Here is a 21,001-nt window from a genome sequence, read left to right on the forward strand (position 1 = left end):
ATCCGTTATGTATATGACGTGGTCGATCAACTGAAACCCATTTGCAGACAATATCTACAAAAATACTAACTGTATTTAACTATCATTTATACACAATGTAAGGCATCCATGATGAGCGTGTCACAGCATTTGTGTTTCAGAAGAAGCCATCAAACATTCGTCTTGTGTGACCAGTTTACGAATGCCGTTCATGTAAAATTTAGAAGGTGGGCGTTCGAAGCATTGACGGATGGCGACTTTCACCTCATTTTCTGGTCGAAAGTTCTGACCTTTCAACTCTTTCTGTAGAGGAATGAAGATGTGAAAGTCCAAAAGTGAAAAGTCCAGGGCTGTAGAGAGGATGATGCAACATTTTCCAATTGAACCTTTGGAACAAGTATTAAACGTCGCGCGCAACGTGGAAATAGGCAATATCGTGCAATAAAATTACACCAGAAGCCAATAAACTAGGCCTTTGTTTTTAATGGATACGTGAAGACGAGTCAAAGTCGCATAGTCGGGAGGTCAAGTATGATTAGGCATGCAATCAAAGAAGACTGTAACCATAACTTTTCCTACAGACGCTTGTGACTAGAATTTGCTTGAGTTGAGAATATGTGCCTAGACCATAGATCGAAAACGAATCTGCAACTTACCTTTGTTTAACCACTACGCTACTCAGTTTCTCCCTATCCAACCACTACTCTAGAAGATGACTTCTCCGTCTTTGACCACGCAGACTTCCTTAAACTGATATCTATTATCTACTGTGGTACAACTGACAAATTGGGAGGATAGGCTGAGGAGGAACTAAGCAGTAGTAATTGCCGCACCGGTACAGTATCCTGAGGACCCATTTTGATCTTCAGCCCAATCGCACATTCTCTCTCTTCCAAGTTCAATCAAGGTCAATGCTACTTACAATCTTCTTATTTGTAGTAATCACTCCGACTATATCAGGAACTCTAAAAAAAGTTCTGTCTTAGTGTTTCAAATCTCAGAGTATGAGTTGAAGCGGGTCAGGCCTAAACTCATTTAATAGCTGAAATTCTTATACAGTAGACTCCTGAGTATCCGGTCTAGTGTGACGGAAGGGCAGGCCAGATAACAAAAAAGCCGGATAGGCCGGAGTTCTATGAACTCATTTCTTTACGAACATTCCCAAGAACAATTATTATATTGCGAGCGGTGATAATGATTAGAAATAATGTAGGTAAAAGGCTAATAGTCACCATAAGAAATGAACCTCATCACTAGGAAGTACTTTCGAAGAACGTAGTCTTCATCGTCAGCCTAGGCACACTTCAAAAAGGATTTAAACCATAAAAAGGATTTTTAAAAATGTGCGAAGTAAAAATCTTCTTGTCACTAGAATTAGACATATGTTAATAGTAATTCACTTATCGCTGTTCACTGTTGTTTACTTTTTTTTTTTCTCATTATCTTTCAGACGGCGCAAATAAGTAGCAAAATCATTGCTCCAAATGGCATTTATGTCACCTTTATCTGAATTAAGTGCCGGTTTCTCCTTATGAATGTAATAAGCTTGATAGTCTAATCCGTAGTATGAGTGCACGCTTACATAGCTGTTCGCGATAGCTACCTGGACACTTCTGTGAACAATAATTAGGACTTATGTCCAACAGATAGTGACCCACATGATGTTAGTGTATTCAATCAGATTTTTCAGTATTCATGTGTCATTGCAAGGGTTTGTTTTGTTCATAGGTGACAAATGTTCATGATTATCACTGTTATACGCACATTCCCTTAAATTTAGGGCATGAGTGTATTATTATTATTACGTGATAAATGTCCATGCAGCATAGTGATTAACGCATCGGCACGGTAAGGTGAAACCTGGGCCCGATTCAAATTTAAATACCAGTAGTGTCACAATAGCTGTTGAAATATTGGATTCTTAATTAGATTTGTGGTCATTAATTCAAATGCTGCATAATATCTGCATTGCAAAGGTACTTACTCGCTCTTACATAAGTTCTGCCATGCTTCGTGATAGGCTACAGGCTGTTCTGATTTAGTAGCTTCTTCCAAATTGGCTGCTTCAATGAACTGCAAATGCAAATTAACACTCATTATAAATACTACATTTATCACCTGCCTGGAATACAAATAGAAAACATTTTAACATTTAGCAAAGAAGAAAAGGAACCATTAACATTTTATTGGTAAATTGTGTTAACAGAGAGAAATAGGGTGAAGAGAACAATGTTTTCAAATTCAAAGAATTCATAACTCGTTCTTTTCCGGTAACTGTAATGTTCCCCCCGTTCAATTTAGTTTCTCATTAACTTCTCTTGTACATAAAAATATAATGTCCAATGGTTTAAAAAAAGAAAAGAAAATAATAATTTGCATGCCTTCGTTTCCACCTTCGTTCTGTCATCTATTTTGACCTGAGCATTTTCCTTACTTTATACCTATCCCCTGATAATATTCAGTGGCGAAGCGTAATCCCACAAGTAGGGTAGGCCCGATAAACTAATATTACCATTTAGCTCCACTACAAATATTTTGAAGTGCAGTTCATATTTTCTTTTGTTTCGGATTTGCAGGGGGCATGAGAAAAATTTCCTCCTCATTTGCTGTTTTCACTTCCTGCACATTTGAAAAGGGAGGGAGAGAAAAAGGAAGTACATTTTTACAGTTAGCTGTCAAATTTCTTGGATAAGCGTTTGTTACTTGCATCTTCCACTTTAAAGTAAGTACAATACTGCATTTAATTAATGCAGCACGTGATAATGACTTCACTAGAAATGTTAATGCTCAGAAGAAACTTCATGTGAATCAACGCAAGATATTTAATACTGTATTCTGAGCAGTGGGATATTTAAGGGGGTGGCTTCAGGGCATAAGAACTCACCGAAATCAAGCAAAACCCCTGGAAACAAAATCGCAAATACACCACTGATTCTATGAAATGGAAAACTCAACTAAAATTACACACAAATATTATTTTATCCTGTACAGTAGCGTTTGGTAAATTTATACGTATGTTTAATGTATCAGACTTACACTTTACAAGCTATTATGGACCTGGCCCCATGTAGGGGAAAAAAACAGTTAATCTGAATAACTCCTGAGAGTATATACTTAAATTAAACAAGTTATCACTAATAGAAATTGATAACTATACACAGAAACTTCTTACTCCATGTTAAGGAAATCATTTAATAACATATTAGCATTGGAAGATGCCTTCAACGCTAAAACTAAACTTCCAGAGGCGAGCCTTCGCACCATCCCAAGAATGCGTGCAATCCCCAGCGATAATATCTTCGCTCCCTGAGACGCATAGCCCGTAAGACTGTCTAGCGAGCTGGTGAGGCTCAGACGGAAGGATTTCCAAGTGTTTCCAACCTACTATTTTTTTTACCGAAAAAAAAACGAAATGTTGAAGTATTGACTTTATTTTATAAGAAATCGAAGACAAAGAAAATATACGGTAGAAAACAGGGCAGGCCCGGCCTTAGAGCCTCATAGTACGCTTCGCCACTGATAATATTACCGTAATCGCTATATACTCTTTTCCAATGGAAGAGGGAAAGGAATTTGTATATTTCGGTTATCAATATAACTTTATGACAATCAGTAAGTACTCTTTCGTACGAAAGATATAACAATCGAATTTCACATCCAAAAATTAACAAGAAAAGACAGTTAACAGAGTTTGTACTATCTGCATAATGTAGGGTGGAGGTGGAAGAAAGTCCATTATTGTTTACAAACCTGTATATTTAATTTATATCCTGCCGCCACGGAAGCATGTCTCAAAGCCTTTGTAACAGACGCATACGAATCTTCTAGTTGAGTATATTTTCCTACTAAAGCAATGGTTAGCTCTTTTCTCAAGTTATCATGCCTGCCAAGAAAAAAACAGGAAAACTCACAATAAGATTAATTACATATGTTAAAAGATTAAAAGACACAGAGAAAAATATTGACATTGTCAATGTAAAGCATGGATGTAAAATTTAGACAAATGGTTAGCGTTTTTACTTCACAATCGGAATGTACCTTATTCGAAGCACGCGATCGCCCACTTTGACTTAGGTTTAAATTCAATTTCACCAGGTGATTTTCTGAGATATTACTTTTCTGAGACTTCCTTCCAAATAATTATTGATAATTGTATTCTATATACAATGGATTTGCACCTTTATCTGCAATTCTATTTATAACACTAGTTAACAAATTTAAACTTTTTGTTTGTTACATGAGAAAAATCACCTGATCTTAAAGGAACTTTTTGCGCTGAATTCGAATATGCACTCGGTTTCTCTCAATCACGTACAGTTTTCCCGTAACAGAGGGATTTTCGGGAAATTCCCTCAAAAATTTCCCCTTTTCAGATATTTTATTCCCCTAGCTCCTGTTCCCTTACATATAGTAACAGAAATTATACCTAAGTATACCTTGATTTATATTTAATAAACCCTAAAAGTTTCGTAAAAATCGCTTTGTTCTTTCTAGAGAAATAAATATATTTGTATGTATACTGTGTGCACTGTTTATTGCACCTGATAGTAATGCTTTCAGATCTCCTGAGTTGGGGTAAAAACGATTTGCTTTATTACTACAAACACAGACATAAAAATGAATATTTACAATAGTCAACAACACACTTGTATTGCTCTCTGTAAATTAGAAATGTGTATAAAAATAGAATGTACTTCCAACGTATATTTTTTTTAAACGTACAGTATATCTTAATACATATATATACAATTCTCCAAGTTTTTTCGTTTTGTTCATGAAATGGTTATCAATATTTGTTATCAAATGTAACAGAATGCAAAAGAAAGAATGGAATACAGACTCATTGTTGACAACAATGAACTAATGCAGTCTGAATTTTCCACTACGGTATCGTTTCCCCCCTCCCCCCGCGCGCATTTCTTTCTTTCTTGTGTTCTTGACACCTGGTGAGGGAGTTTTGTACATTTTTATATTGACGTGTGGTTTAACACTACTTCACTTTCAAAGTTGTCTTTGCTGCTAAGAGTGCTTTCATGTTTGATCTTAACGGCATTATACCCAACTAAGACCAGAAGTTTAGTTTGTGATCAGTACAATGGCGTCAAGAGGACGGCGTTCGTGTGTTAACTCACCAAATAGTTTTTGTTATGTGTGTGGCCAGTTTGTAGTTAAAGGACAGTGTAGATCCATTACGCCATCGGTGAAACTAGCATATTATATATATTTCGGATGTCGTGTGGGAGATCAGGACAAAACTTGGGCACCCAACATAATTTGTGCGTCGTGCTACGTCACTTTACTTGCATGGGCCAAAGGGAAACGGAGGTTCATGAAATTTGCTGTACCAATGGTGTGGAGAGAACCCACCAACCATCTGGATGATTGTTATTTTTGTCTCACAGTAGTTAAGGGACATTCTAAAAAAAGCAAATACACAATAAGTTATCCCAACGTTAAATCCGCAATTAGACCTATTCCGCACGGGGATGAACTTCCACTTCCCGAGCCCCCTACCAACTGGGAAGAGATATGGCCAAAAGACTCTGATGATGATCATGACCTTGATGAACCATCGACATCAACATGTACATCCAAGGATCCAAGGTTCATCCGTGACTGTGTTCGCGAGTCACATTTCATCCGGCAATGTGAACTTAATGACCTAGTCCGTGATTTGCACCTGACAAAACAAGAGGTGGAACTTCTGGGATCAAGGCTCCAGCAGTGGAACTTATTGGATGCAGAAACGAACATATCAGTGTACAGGAAAAGGCATGTTCAATTTTCAAGCTATTTCTCAATGCAAGATAATGTGTGCGTATGTACGGATATAAATGGGTTGATGGCGGAGCTAGGAATTCCTTACGTTCCAGAAGAATGGAGGTTATTTATCGACGCGTCAAAGGTCAGCCTTAAAGCTGTCCTTTTACATAATGGAAATAAAAAAACCTTCTATACCACTTGCGCACTCAGTGAAGATTAAGGAATCCTATGACACCATGTCAACTTTGCTAAATCTTATAAATTACAAGGACCATTGTTGGCAAATATGTTGTGATCTCAAGGTAGTTGGTATTTTATTAGGACTGCAGTGCGGTTACACGAAGTACCAATGTTTTTTATGTTTATGGGATAGCCGAGCTGATGACAAACATTATGAAGTGAAGGAATGGGAACCTAGAGTGAATTACGTACCTGGAGAATGCAACGTCAAATACGCTCCTTTGGTAGATCCTAATAAGATATTACTACCGCCACTTCATATTAAGTTAGGACTTATGAAAAACTTTGTCAAAGCCATGGACACATCTGGTGAAGGTTTCAAGTATTTGATAAGTTCCCTAACCTGAGTGATGCTAAGATTTCAGCGGGAGTGTTTATTGGTCCCCAAATTAGGAAATTAATGCTTGATGATAGCTTTGACAGCAAGTTAAACAGTGCTGAGCTAGCTGCCTGGACAGCATTTAAGTGTGTTGTGCGCAACTTTCTGGGCAATAACAAAGCTGAGAGTTACACAGAAATCGTACAGGACATGATACAGAAATACAAAGAGTTGGGTTGTAGGATGTCTTTAAAAATCCACTTTTTGCACTCCCACCTCAGCTTCTTTCCTGCTAACCTAGGTGCTCTCAGCGACGAACAGGGGGAAAGATTCCACCAAGATATAATGGCAATGGAGAAAAGGTACCAGGGACGATGGGATCCTTCAATGATGGGGGACTATTGTTGGGGTCTTGTTAGAGAATGCAACATTTCTTACAAAAGAAGGAAGTAGTGTACGTTTTTGTAACCCAATGGAAGTTTCATATATTGTGATAGTTTTGATTGTCTTTTCATTACCTTTTGGTACATTTGTATTATTGTTTATTGTAAATTGTCACACTTGTAAATTATATTGTATTATATTTTATATATGTGTTTGTGGTAATAAAGCAAAACGTTTTACCTCAACTTAAGAGATCTGAAAGCATTACTATAAGGTGCAATAAACAGTACACACAGTATACATACAAACATATTTATTCCTCTAGAAAGAATAAAGCGATTATTACGAAACTTGGAGGGTTTGTTAAATATGAATCAAAGTATACTTAGGTATAATTTCTATGTTAGTATATGCAAGGGGACAAGATCTTGGGGTGTAAAATAAACGAAAAGGGAAATTTTTGAGGGATTTTCTCGAAAATCCCTCTGTTACGGGAAAATCGTACGTGATGGAGAAAAACCGAGTGCATATTCGAATTCAGCGCAAAAAGTTCCTTTAAGAACAGGTATTTCCTTTTATGTAACAAAACCTTTGTTAACTAGTGAATATAAATGCGTAACGATCTATGTACGGTGCTTAATTTCCTGGAATGTTCTACAACCCTGCTTAAGAGATGTGTAATGTTAGTTGTACGAGGCACAATGAAAATCTTTTTTAATACACGGTAAACGTCTTTGTGCCTCACGCTAATTTCTGACAGTAAACAGCCACACTAACAGATGTCGCTACCTGCGCTATCATTTGCCTTTCTGAAGTTAATAGATGTCACTACCTACGGGATTGCTGTGTATAACAAATAATTGATAAAACATCTGATAGGGAGTTTGGGGTAGTTGGTGGGCAAACAAAAAATAAATTTGTGTAACTAATTAGAGATTTATACATCACTGATATCTTAATTAACCATAATTTTAGCCTGTAGCGTACAGCGAGACAAAGGCTTGGGTGCAACAACTAATAACGTTAACCATCAATCTACTAGAAGCCTACGAGTAATGAAATACATACAAAAATGTCGGAAATATTAGTATATTAAAATGAATTTGATCATGCAACAAAACATTTAAATAAATACATTAATTAAAAAAAAAAAAAAAAAAAAAAAAAAAAAAAAAAAAAGATATTTACCGTTCAGCTAGAGCTCTCCATTTTCGCATAAATCGTCTTGGTCGAGGTAATTTTATTCCTAGCTGCAAACGTTCATTGAAAAACTCCACTATTCTTTGACTTTCCATAAGGAGGGGTACTTGATAAATGGAAGTACAGTCGTGAATGCATATGACCTGAAATTAAGAAATTATTTGATGAAATGCACTCTTATTTTAGAACATACGAAGATAAAAAAAAAAAAAAAAAAAACACTGCATTCCTCAAATCATCATTAATAATCATGGCTTTCCTTTCCTTCTACCTCACCCGAGTTTTTTTTTTTTTTTCCTTAAAGGCACAGATCTTGCATCCTTGATTGTCTATATCCTGAAATTGAGATTATAAAATTTAGTATTAAATAGGTTGTTTAATTTTTTTTTAAAGGTTGAATCATGGCTTTGAGCTGTCGTGAGACAAATACTCAGATTAGCCGCTAATTAGTGACGCAACCTAAGTTTATAAAATTGAAAAGTTTCAATTGTTGACATATTGTAAATTGAACTCCCTCATTGGTGCGGAAGGTCTGGATTCAATTCCTAATTAGAACACGTGTGATAAAAAAAAAGTTACACTGATTTAGATATTTATTTAAAGTTGTAGATTGAGTGAGTGATTTGACGTAATTCTCAACAAATCTGAGGTAAACTTAAAACAATACATAATAAACGACCATTGGTTATGCTAAGCAAGGCTAGTAACAATACATAAATTCTTTAACTTCAATGTGTGATCTCTAATGAAAATTACTAACATAAATCAATTACTATCATAAATTAGATCAATTACTAATCATTTCCAAAGAGGTAGATATACATTCCTATACATAAATTAACAATTTATTAGTTAAAACATGGATAGTAACAAAAAGGTATTTACAGTATATTTAGACCTAACTAAAGCATTTGATACAATATCACACAAAATTCTGCTGTAAAAGCTTTTCAGAAATGTGGAATACGAGGGAAAGTGTTATCTTGGTTTGGAAGCTATTTAACAGAAAACAGACTGTCCACATCAGAAACTTCCGAAATGAAAGTAGAACTATACAGTGGCGTGTCACAAGGAAGTCCTAGAACCAGTTTTATTTTTAACATATATTAATGATTTATGTAACCTAGAAATAGATGGGTATATACAATCTTTCCCTGATGATACTTCCCTTAATGTTGCTGGCAAGACATGGGATGAAACATTCTTAAAAGTCAAATCAGAACCGAGGAAAATATGGCTATGGCTCAGTGATAATCTGTTAGTGCTTAACGCTATTAAACTAAATCTTTGACATTCCCACCTACTTTTGTTGGACAGCCAACGAATAAATCACTAAAATCGCATGATTGTAAAAGTACAAAAGTACAAAATCTTATTACAAAAGAAAGCATAAAATATTTCAAGATAAATATTGATACATTTAAAATGGAATTACTATATTCAATACTTTACCACAGTTTTAAGAAAATTATATAAATTTGTCTAATTGAGAAATATTAATTTGGAAATATGCATATGGTGTACCATGCTCTTGCACCACGGAGCATATTAAATTACGGTACAGTAAGTTGAGATGCTGTTTACTCCACACACTTAAAACCAATAACTGTACAACAAAATTATTAATTATACATTAAACGAAAGTCAGTGGAGGCAAGCAAGTTTGCCCATACGATTAGGTGGTTTAAGCATACGAAAAGTATCTAATTTGAGCTTTCCTGCTTTTTTGTCTTCGTGCCATGGAGCAGTTTCACTCGTCTCCAACATTTTACATAACACAGTTGATGAAGTGAAAATTGCCCATTTGACTGAGGCACTAGAGATATGGAAAGACACTTATAACGAAATCCCAGAGACAAAACGAGTACAAAGGAAATGGGATGACATATTATTAAATCAGATAAGATAAAGGGAAATAGTTTCAGAAAATCCTATTGATACTGCCCGTCTTAAAGCGCTTCATAAGAGTCCGGAGCATGGTTGCAAGCTACACCCTCAAAAAACATAGGAACATTATTGGAAAATAATATCTTTCAAATAAGTGTAGCCTTACGCCTTGGCATAAATATTTGTCATGAATTCACGTGTGTATGTCAGAATCAAATGGATGCTAAAGGTCTTCGTGCATTGAGTTGCATTAGAAGCAGTGGGAGATTTTCACGCCACGGAGAATTAAACCAAATAGTAAAGCGAACTCTCGCCAGCATAGACATTCCAGCATTTTGGAACCAACAGGAATGTTACGGGATGATGGCAAAAGACCAGACGGAATTACTTTAATTCCCTGGAAAAGAGGCCAAAGTCTAGTGTGGGATGTTACATGCGTAGACACTTTCGCACCCTCATACATAACATTGACCAGCGAGGAAGCAGGAAGTGCAGCCGAGGCAGCTAGTAAACGAAAGCATTCGAAATATTCAAAATTAAAAGATAATTTTTTTATTGCTTTTGCTACTGAAACCATGGGTGTTTTTAGTAAAGAAAAAAGTAAATTTTTGACAAATTTGGGGTCAGCTTTAATTAATAAATCAGGGGACCCTAGAAGCAAACATTTCCTGTTCCAACGGGTAAGCCTTGCCATTCAAAGAGGCAACGCAATACGTGTTTTAAATTCATTCCCATTCACACACAAATTGGATGAAATTTTTTATTTAAAATAAATCCTAAAATATTTTGAAATAAAAAGAAAAATTACCGTATTGTAAGTTTGGTTAAGAATTGTCAGGAATTATACATGAGAAGCTCAGAATAGTACACGTGTACAAGATGTTCAACATGTACCGTTAGAAAATTAAATACACATTGTTTATAATACAATGATTAGGAAAAAAAAATAAATTTGAATGTTACAACAAAATAATATTTTGAGAATATATCTTAAAGACATTACTAGGTGAAAGAGTAAATTTAGAAACTCTATGTAATGAATTTTCACTTTTATCTATCTGTGTTAAATCCGTTTTAATTTATCTGAGAAATAACATAAATGAATGTCAAACAATTGATCATGTATATGAAACTAGCAGTGTAACACAGAACATTTATTCACAATGAGAATAATTAGATCTATAACAATATCAAACTCATTATATAGTAACAAAACTTTACAATAAGTTACGGACTCGGATAAAAGACGAGAGTAATACGAAAATCTACAAACGTTTAGTTTTACAATGGGTAGAAAATTTGACAAATGAACAAATTGAAGCAATATTACACAAGTAAGATGTAGTTTAAATTTATGTTTTAATCAGCTGACTTACATACAAGCATCTGCTTATGTGAGCATTTATCTCATACAGAATTAGAAATATTTGAAATACATATTGCGAGTTACACTGCCCGGAACCGGAAGATGGGACTTCTGGAAATCCGAATCCCTATCATCCTTGGAATACCGGATATGTTGAACAGTATACGAAAGCGAATCTGATTTCTTTTAGACAAGGATGAAGAGCAATGTAAATAAAGAAAATTGAACTTATCCAATTTCCATTGAATATCTTTCCTGGGTGTTTTGTAACAATATTTTCGTATTATTATACTGTTATTCTATAATTTATTTACGTTCTCTCAAATTTGTATAATTTTGTACATGGAATTTCTGATGCCCTTTTCTAAATTGTTTACTACGTTTATTATATTTTTTCTTTTCTTTCATTCCACTTTCAATACCCTGAAAATATAAATACATATCCCTTGAAGAAAGAAGCTATTTCATTTAATTTGTTTTGCTCACTTATGAATAAATATATATACAGATCATAAACAATGAAGAATTATGGATACTTAAATGTGTTTCAAATATTCGATGTCCCTCAGCTAGAGTTAATTAGAAAAGAACTCACCTATTTGTATTCCTAGAAGCAGCAGAAGACTGTCCTATATTTCGAATATGCAGACAAGTATCCTTTGACGACGAACACAGAGGCTTAATACATGCAAAAGGTTCTTAACATTCAAACTAAAAATCTTACCTTGTACCCTTAACTTCTATTCATGTTTATGTCTTCGGCCTCACTATACTCGAATTTCAGTTATCGGTGGAACCATTGCCAAGTGTTGTTGTTACGCAAGCAAGAATCTATCTATGATTATATTAATGTGTTCCTCCAAACCTGTTACCTAATTTCTTTAGCTACTTCCTTATGTCCAATCGTTGTTGGTTGATTAAACCTGTTTTAGAGCTTGCAAAATTGTAGAATACGCATTACATACTTCTTGTGCATTAAGAATGCTAAAATGTCAATTGAGTCATTCATTATGTTTGTGTCATTCTTTATTTTTATGTTTATTTTTATTTTATTTACTTAGTTTTGGACTTTTCGTCCTTATGTAATAAGCCTCAAAAACATTTTCAATCGTTGATATTACACGGTGTGAAATCTTGACATCCTATACAAAGCAGCATTTACGAGGTATTTTGCTTTATCTATACACTTATGATAGTATGACAAAAACGAACATCACAAGATGACAAAGAAGCTATTTCGGGGTTGTCCAAACATTTACAAAAAATAAATAGTGTGTGCAGGATATCAAGGTTTTACACCATGCAACAGAACTATTGAAAGAAACGTTTTTGAGGCTTGTTACATTAGGACGAAAAGTTCAAACTAAATACTGAAAAAGGAAATTTGGATAAGAAACAGTATATATATTTCGCATATATCTGAAATAGTGTTGTGAAGACCTGGAAAAAACCGGAAATTTTGGGTAAAAAAAACAACAGTTTTTTACAGTTTTTTCCCGAGCTTGGAAAAAAACCGGAAAAATTCGGAAAAATTGAAATTTTCGAATATTTTACCATATTGTGCTTTTAAAATGAAAACTATTTTATATTTACTGGTTTACAGTTAAGATCATTGAGTACTTATGTTTCTTGTATTAGAATAGAGAAATTTTGTGGCAACAAATATATTTGCACCACTCCTTAAAACTAGCACTCTGATAGAATGGAGTTATGGCTACGAAAGATACTGAAATATAATTCTAGTTGGATTAATTAATATAGACGCATTTAAATTTTCTTCAGTAATCTTATAATGGCAGGAAAGTGTTAAAATAACAGGGCCAGTATCATTTTAGTTAATACCAATATGTTAAAATCAAATATATATTTTATGAAAATACGTATCTTCCTTGTGCTGTGCAAAATTTCCAGAAATTTTGAACCCATTAGAAAAATTTTTTTGTTCGGAAGTATTGGCAAAACCCTGAAAATGTAATTTAAAAACTATTTCTTCGCCTGACGCTAATTTTATTTACTGTAACGTGTCTGCAGCGTATATACAATGTATTTCGCTAGCAGAAAAAAATACTTAAAGCAATAGCTTTTAATTTTAGTTTTTTGATTTCTAATAAAAATCCCTCTATTATTTGTATATTTTTCGAACAGCTCAAAAAGAGATGATCTTATTTATATATACACACATACACAGCACAAGTGCGTAAATTTGAGCAGCGACAAGTATTGCAGAATTAAACATGTGAAACTTCCATTCGTTATTATTAAAGACTAGCAGAATACCCGTTCTTCGCATGGGGAGAATACGTTCCATTTTTTGTATAAGAGCACCAAAACTGTCACCTATGAACTTACGGACTCCAAAAAACTATGAATTCGACACTAGTATCAGTCATTTTCAATTAGTTTTACATTTAATTAAAAATCTATTGCAGTATCTCCACGGAATTAGACGCAATTTCTTTGCAAAGTGACATTAATGCTATTTCCCAATGGTGTGAATCAAACAAGTTGCTGCTAAATATCAGAAAATGCAAAGTAGTGTCATACACCAGGAAAATGAACTATGTACGCAATGTGTATACTATTAATCAAACGCCAATTGAGAGAGTGGATTATGTTACTGATCTTGGAGTTACTCTGCAGTCAAACCTATCATTCCATATTCATGTCAACAGAGTAGTTGGTGAGGCCTTGACATCCTATACAAAGCAGCATTTACGAGGTATTTTGCTTTATCTATACACTTATGATAGTATGACAAAAACGAACATCACAAGATGATAAAGAAGCTATTTCGAGGCTTTGCTTTGGCTTTGTGACGAGATTAGGAAGTGATTTTTCTAATACTAATGTCCTTAAAACATTATACACTGCCTATGTACGATCTAAGGTGGAATATGCAGCAATAATATGGGGTTTTAATAGTAAGAAATATATAAACAAAATCGAAAACATTCAAAATAAATTTGTGCGCTTTTTAACATATAAAGAAGCAGGGATATATCCAAGGTCTTCGAAACAAATATTCATTACAATCTCTTGAAAGCAGAAGAAGTCATTTCATTTTATCTTTCTTACATAAAATAATTCATGGTGCAATAGATTGAGAATATTTGTTATCAGAAATCAAAATTCACGTCCCACATATAGCAACGAGACCCCATAATGACATATTCCATCTCTCAGGGCAAAGGACTAATGCATTGGATGTATCGCCTGTCAGAAAAATGTGTATATTGTATAATAAGATGTCACAAGGACACCCAGACATAAATATTTTTATTTATAAACAAAATTTTCACTCTACATAAATTTGCTGTATTCTGTATATCATGCTAATCTGTATTTTAATGTATGTTTTGCTTTCATATTTTATTATATATGTATTTTACAGTATTACGATACAATTGAGATTATATTATTTATTTTATGAGTATGTTAGTGTATTACCATAGAATGAGGGAAAACTGTAATTAGGTATTTGTCTGTTGTTTTCCCGAAATAAATAAATATCACCCTCCCCCTTTACGATTACTAATGGGGGCTGAATTTGGATTTAAACGGCATCGAAAGTGTCAGCCACCCCAAAAACTATGGATTCGATACTAATATCGGCCATCTTCGATTATTTTTATATATCCACCCCTTCTCCCTCCCCCAAGTTGCGCGGCTGAATTTGGATTTAAACAGCATCGGAAGTGTTAATGTTCATCTCAGGACCTCAAAAACTATGGATTCTACACTAATATGCGTCATTTTCGATCATTTTTATATACATTCAAGCCCCTGAGTTGCGGGGAATGAATTTGGATTTAAACTGCCTCGGAAATGTCACTGTTCATCTCAGTGGCCCAGAAAACTATGGATTCACACTAATATCGATTATTTTGCATCATTTTTATATATAACTCCCCCTTCTCCAATTTGCGGGGATAAATTTGGATTTAAACGGCATCGAAAGTGTCACTGTTCACCTCAGCAACCCTGAAAACTATGGATTCGACACTGATACCGGCTTTTTTCATTCATTTTTATATACGTATATCTCTCCTTCCCCCTCCTCTAAATTGCGGGCGTGAATTTTTATTTAGACAGCATCGGAAGTGTTACTGTTCATTTCAGCAACCCCGAAAACTATGGATTTGACATTAATATCGGTCATTTTCGATAATTTTATATATATATATATATATATATATATATATATATATATATATATATATATATATATATACCCTCCCCTTCTCCCAGTGCTGAATCTGAATTAAGCTTCATCGGAAATGTCACTGTTCATGTCAGCAACCCCGAAAACTATGGGTTCGACACTAATATTGGTCATTTCAATATATATCCGCACTTCCTTCCTCCAAGTTGCACTTTCAAAGTGAAATGATAAAAACCATCTTAGGCCCGTACCTTATCTATATTGAAAATTTTTATCGAGATCAGTCTGGTGGTTCAAGAGTTGTAAGCTACAAATATAGTCATTTTCATTTTGATATATACAGATAATTTGTCGCCCTAGAAAACAGGTATTTGCCTACATACAAAATTTTGTACATAAAGTTCATATTAAAGTCTGTAGTTGAATATTAAATAACAGTAATTATATGTCTTTGTGCATGAGTATTATTGAAATTTGCCTACTGCTCTTTCTTTTAAGAAGTAATTTGGTTAAAATTAACAAAATTTCACCAGATCAAAGAGCACATTAAGAGCTCAGTTCCATTCAAGAGCCCTATTTGTTGCAACAGAAACTCTGCATGATGGTAGATGTGTATGCAATTATAAAAGTTCTGTAATTAATACACAACGAGGAGTAAACGACTAAACGGCACATAAAGAAGATGAGTGCAGACTATTAATTTCAAGAATAATTACAACAGTTTTATTTTCGAATGATTCTTTTTTAAATATTCACAATATTGAAATTTCCCAACTTACATTTTTCACGCGTTCGAAAACGAACGAGAGAAAAAAAAGTTCCATTACAAGTAAAACTAACCTAATACAATGATTTTATTATTTTCCCAATTTTTCCGGAAAGAAACCGGAAAAAACTGTTTTTTTACCAGCAGGTTCAAAATTTCCGGAAATTTTACAACACTAATCAGGAATAGAAATTAATATATTTACTACAGGTATTATTGTTGTAAGTGCACTTACAGATTAATGAATTTAATGAGCAAAATATAATCATGTTGTTTCGCCCCCACATACAGTTTAGTATATTAAAACCGACGTCACTTCGAAAAATACGTTACATAAATTTAAAGAGTTCCACTGATATTGATAGTAAAACCATGTGAGGAACCTTTTGCATAACATGTATTAAGTCTCTGTGTTCCTTGTTAAAGAATACTGGTGTATGTATCCGAAATACCAGTCTCCTGCTGATTCTAGGATTACAATTAGGTGAATTCTTTTCTAATTTTGAAATATATATTCCATACGTTTTATTAGTATTTTTTTTTTATTATTATTAGCAAAAATACATAGGAAAAGCAATGAACACACAATTCCTTTCTTTCTGTATCTTCATGAGTATACCGTGATCATTATCAGCAATATTAAAAGATATATAACTCAAGTATTCACAAACGGAAGCTAGTTTTTACCTGTTCTGGAGGAACATGACAAAAATTTGATATCTTTTCTTTAATAGAATCTCCTATGGGATTTTCGCTTCTGCAAACTATAAGATCGGGCGAAAGTCCTAATCCACGTAGTTCACGAACACTGGCTTGTGTTGGCTTAGTTTTCTGCTCGCCAGTAGATCTAGGCTGTAAACAAACATTCGTTTTAATATATATATAATGAGAAATACAGAACTGTTAACATGCACAAAATTTAATTTGATGTACATCTGGCACAGCTATGTAATTAAAGAGCATACTTACCAATACACTGTGCTTGTAAAATTTACTGTATCTTCTATATATTTCAGGAGATCACGGCTTTCCTTATCAGTCGACATAGATAAACAGAAGTGATATCAGTGAATTCACATAACTGAAGATAAGTCCCCCACTAACAGAAACTTGTTAAGCTCATGCTAGTTCAAAACAGTCCGCCCGGCTGTTAATAGATTATTTACACGAATTCCTAAAGATAAGTTACGTTTCAAAATTTTGTGCGTATACTATAGATTACGATTTCTCGCATTTATTACATTTTCCTTTCTGCTTTTGGCCAAAGTTGAGTGATTAGCAAGAGGAAATGATAGAAAGCAATCTTTATATGAAAGTGTTCCCACGAAATATTACAAAATAATAAAAATATAGGCGAAAAAAATTAGCTCGATTAAATACTTCCTGGCAACTAGATGAATTTTTTCAGCGACGGAGGAAAAGAAACTTCGAAAATGATTTAACATTCAGTAAAAGGATCTGAAGGAAGAAATGAAACTGATCCATAATGATACTTCTGTTGATTTAAAATTAGAGGCTACATTGTTTGTCAAACATAGTTAGTCTTCTGTAATCAATATTTTCTTTTCAGATACATCTTATTATGCACATTTCCGTCAGAAAACTCCATTTCTCTAGATTCGAAGCGACGCACTGGGCAAGACTATTTTAAATGTATTGTAATAGAAACCCAACTGTCAGCAAAGCCTGGTGAATAAGTTAGTCAAGTGACTGCTTGTGGAACGAAAATAGAAAGTATTTTAACTTCGGTTTCAATCCCAACCACTTTTTTCTTCATTAAAAAAAAAAAAAAAAATGTATAGGATATCCATACTAATAAAGACTAAAACTATAGGATAATAAAGTAAACGCAATTCAAGTTTTTTTTTTCCTTTCTTAAATTTATAAATTTATTTATAAGAGAGACTCCATTTACATCGCGATTACATGCAATGTTGAAGCATACTATCAAAAATGCATATTTACAGAATGTATCGCGACGTACACCGCAATAGATTAATGAAGAGTAAATAGGAAATAAAACTAAACAAAATAACAGTGAGCAAAGCCTTTAGGAAGAAGTAAAGCGTATTTTGGTGGTTGTTAGATAAAGAATTAATTATATTATTATTTAACAGTGCATTGAGAAGAAACGTAGATATTGGGAAAGATGAATAAAAATGATTCAAAGCGTCAGAAAAGTGAGTATTGAGAAAAATGGCTAAATGAAACGAAACGAACAACGAGACGTTAGAAAACGAAGTAAAAAGAATTACATGAGATATTGTAATAACAAGGATGTAAGAAATTGACTAAAAGAGGAAACAATAATTTTGATGGAAGATATACTGGACTATAAAGTAGGGAGGGTGAGAAGGAGATTAAAATTTATAGACAATATTAAACAGAGAGCTTCCTGCCTAAAATCGAACCAGTGTCAAACTGTCGTGCATGGAAACACGTTTGCGACAAATAATCTTTAGGTCAAAGCAAAGTACTTATGATGGTGATACTTGGTTACAAAGATATAGTCGAAAATTAATTACTAAGTAAAGGTCATCAGGTCATCCCCCTTTTGGGACAAGACATGAAAGCATAGGGGCTGCGTGCAGATCTGAAGCTCCACACTTATTTGGCTTTGACACTCATGTACCTGATGTAGTGGACATTACGCTCTGGCATCCTTTATTTTGCAGTTTGATTTGTATGCTATTTTGTTTTCATGAATCGCTAGGCTGATTTATCGTACAAAACATTCCCCAAAAAGAATGTACACAAAAATTCTAACTTAAAATTCCTTAACACAAAAATTCTAAACTAAAGATACTATCTTTTGAGTGACTGTCATCCATTATTAACTTTTTTAAGCATTACATTTGAACGATTTCACTTCTTTTTCTTCTTTATTCAAAGCAATTTATGTGAGTAAAATCATAATTGACAAAATACAATTAAGCAACAAACTCAACAAACTAAGGTGGGAGGCCTTCACATATTATGAATGTATCAGTTGTCTCTAATGTAAGACGGCCAAATATGGGAAGGAAAGTTTAATTGCTTTATTATTCACTTCTTCACGGAAGTCCTTCGACGAGTTTGAAGGGTGAAACATCCCTAGCCAGAAAGCCGCTCACAGGATTGAACCTTCGAGGTCCATAACACGACGATCTCGTTATTCACTACATCACACGCACATTACAAAGTATTATAAAGATAACTCACCAATCCAGTCATACGAAATTACTTGAAAAACGGTGTACGGACAAGGGCGCCCATGTTGTGGTTTCCAAGGGGGCAACTATAAGCGACATTTCAAATGTAGTCTCAAATTTTGCAGTAACTATTCTAAAAATCTATTGGGTTTTCGATCTTCCGAAGTACAATTTGTTCTAGAGGGGGCGAGGGCCCCACCTTGCCCCCCTGATGGGCGCCCTTGTCTGCGGATACGCATAAATAATCCCGTCAGGCAAATAAAATCAATTGCAAGTTCTGAAAAGAAACCTTGACTGTTACAGTAGAGGAAATATCCTGCTATCTGAAGAAAGAAAGAAAACGGAACTGCATTGTAACTATGAGCTTATTATATGTAGTGATATTTAAATAAGTAAAAAGAAAAATAAAGTCAAAATACAAAAGTACATACTTATGCAGACTATTCAAGGAAGTAACTTACATGAAGTATACTTTCACTCCCCATCTTCATTTGGTCGTAGTCTGCATGTTTTAATCACAGGAAGTGGTATGGAATGAGAAGCGAGTAAGAAAGTTAATAGGGTTTAATGGGTGACAATCAATCAAAAAGTAGTCAAAAATAAAATACTTTGTCGCCTCCTACTACCGCTTTCGCTCTATGGGAATCAATATTGAAACTGGAAGTAATAGTAATTTCTACCATTTGTGGCTGAAGTAGAAGAGTGAAGTTTGAGACGAAAACTCCTCTTGCAATACTCAATCCATACCAGAACCTACTTCTCACTATTTATGATTGGTTTTCACTAGGGTGATCAGCGTTGAAACCGGAAATTAGATTTCCGCCACTTTCGGTTTCAATGAGAGAGAGAACTGGAAATAAAACTTATTCTTGGGATGCAGAAGCCACATCAGAAAGCAATTACTCAATATATTTACCGTTTCAGCTTTATAGTGATCAATACTGAAACCGAAGTAGTAGTATATTTCTGCCACTTCAGGTTGCAATAGATGATTTTCACCTTATATTAGAAAACCACCTTCTCTCTCTATTGCCGTTTTGTACTATTGTGATCCGTGTCGAAACAGAAAATCGTATTTCAATCACTTCCGATTACAGGGTGTCTACTAAAATTCCAAAATGAAATTTCGTGACTTTCTCGTGACCTTTTCTTTCCCAAACCATAAAATTTAGGAATATTCTTTAGACAGTATTTGGTTGCTAATTGGACTGAATTTTCATGTATGCGATAAAAGCGTGCTTTGCTTGCGATTTGGTACCGTCTAAAGCCGACCATAGACATTTTTGGTGGTGGATTTTGACGTTTTATAGAACAAAATTTTCCAGTCTATACTTATGTTTATACAGATAAAAAAGAATCGTGACCGAAAAGCTAAATTTCGTGACTTTTTCTTGGCTTTCGTGACCGTTTTCTGATTTCGTGACTTTTTCATGACTTTCGTGACCGATAGACTTCCTGGATTAATACAGGGATAAAGATCGGAGGACGCTCAATAGATTACGAAAGAAAACTTTTCGATTTTTCGTTACGTTCTTCGTCGTAATATTTAAACGACAATCAGCAGTAAATGTTACAATCTTAGTAAAGATATACACGACAAGATAGAATCTTTTCTTAATACGCTGACTGAATTCCAAAATATCGTTTGTCGCTACCTATTATCGTTTGTGCTCAGTGGAAATGAATACTGATACAGAAAGAACACTACTGTCCAAAATAGGTGCTGTATGTCTTGTTGGAAATG

At 34.2% G+C, this 21,001-nt stretch overlaps 1 protein-coding gene across 1 annotated transcript in view; it reads right to left on the reverse strand.

Moving 5' to 3' along the window:
• The window catches only part of Ctps (CTP synthase), an 85,752-nt gene that overhangs the window by 32,244 nt on the left and 32,507 nt on the right, over positions 1-21,001 (reverse strand). Inside the window, exons 6-9 of the mRNA XM_081772114.1 lie at positions 16,754-16,918; positions 7,874-8,028; positions 3,730-3,862; positions 1,964-2,052 (exon numbers count right to left, since the gene is read on the reverse strand). Coding sequence (XP_081628240.1) covers positions 1,964-2,052; positions 3,730-3,862; positions 7,874-8,028; positions 16,754-16,918 — 542 coding nt within the window. The remainder of the gene's footprint in view (positions 1-1,963; positions 2,053-3,729; positions 3,863-7,873; positions 8,029-16,753; positions 16,919-21,001) is intronic.

This window comes from Thermobia domestica, chromosome 9 (assembly GCF_964235325.1).
Source record: "Thermobia domestica chromosome 9, izTheDome1.hap1.1, whole genome shotgun sequence".
Taxonomy (NCBI): domain Eukaryota; kingdom Metazoa; phylum Arthropoda; class Insecta; order Zygentoma; family Lepismatidae; genus Thermobia; species Thermobia domestica.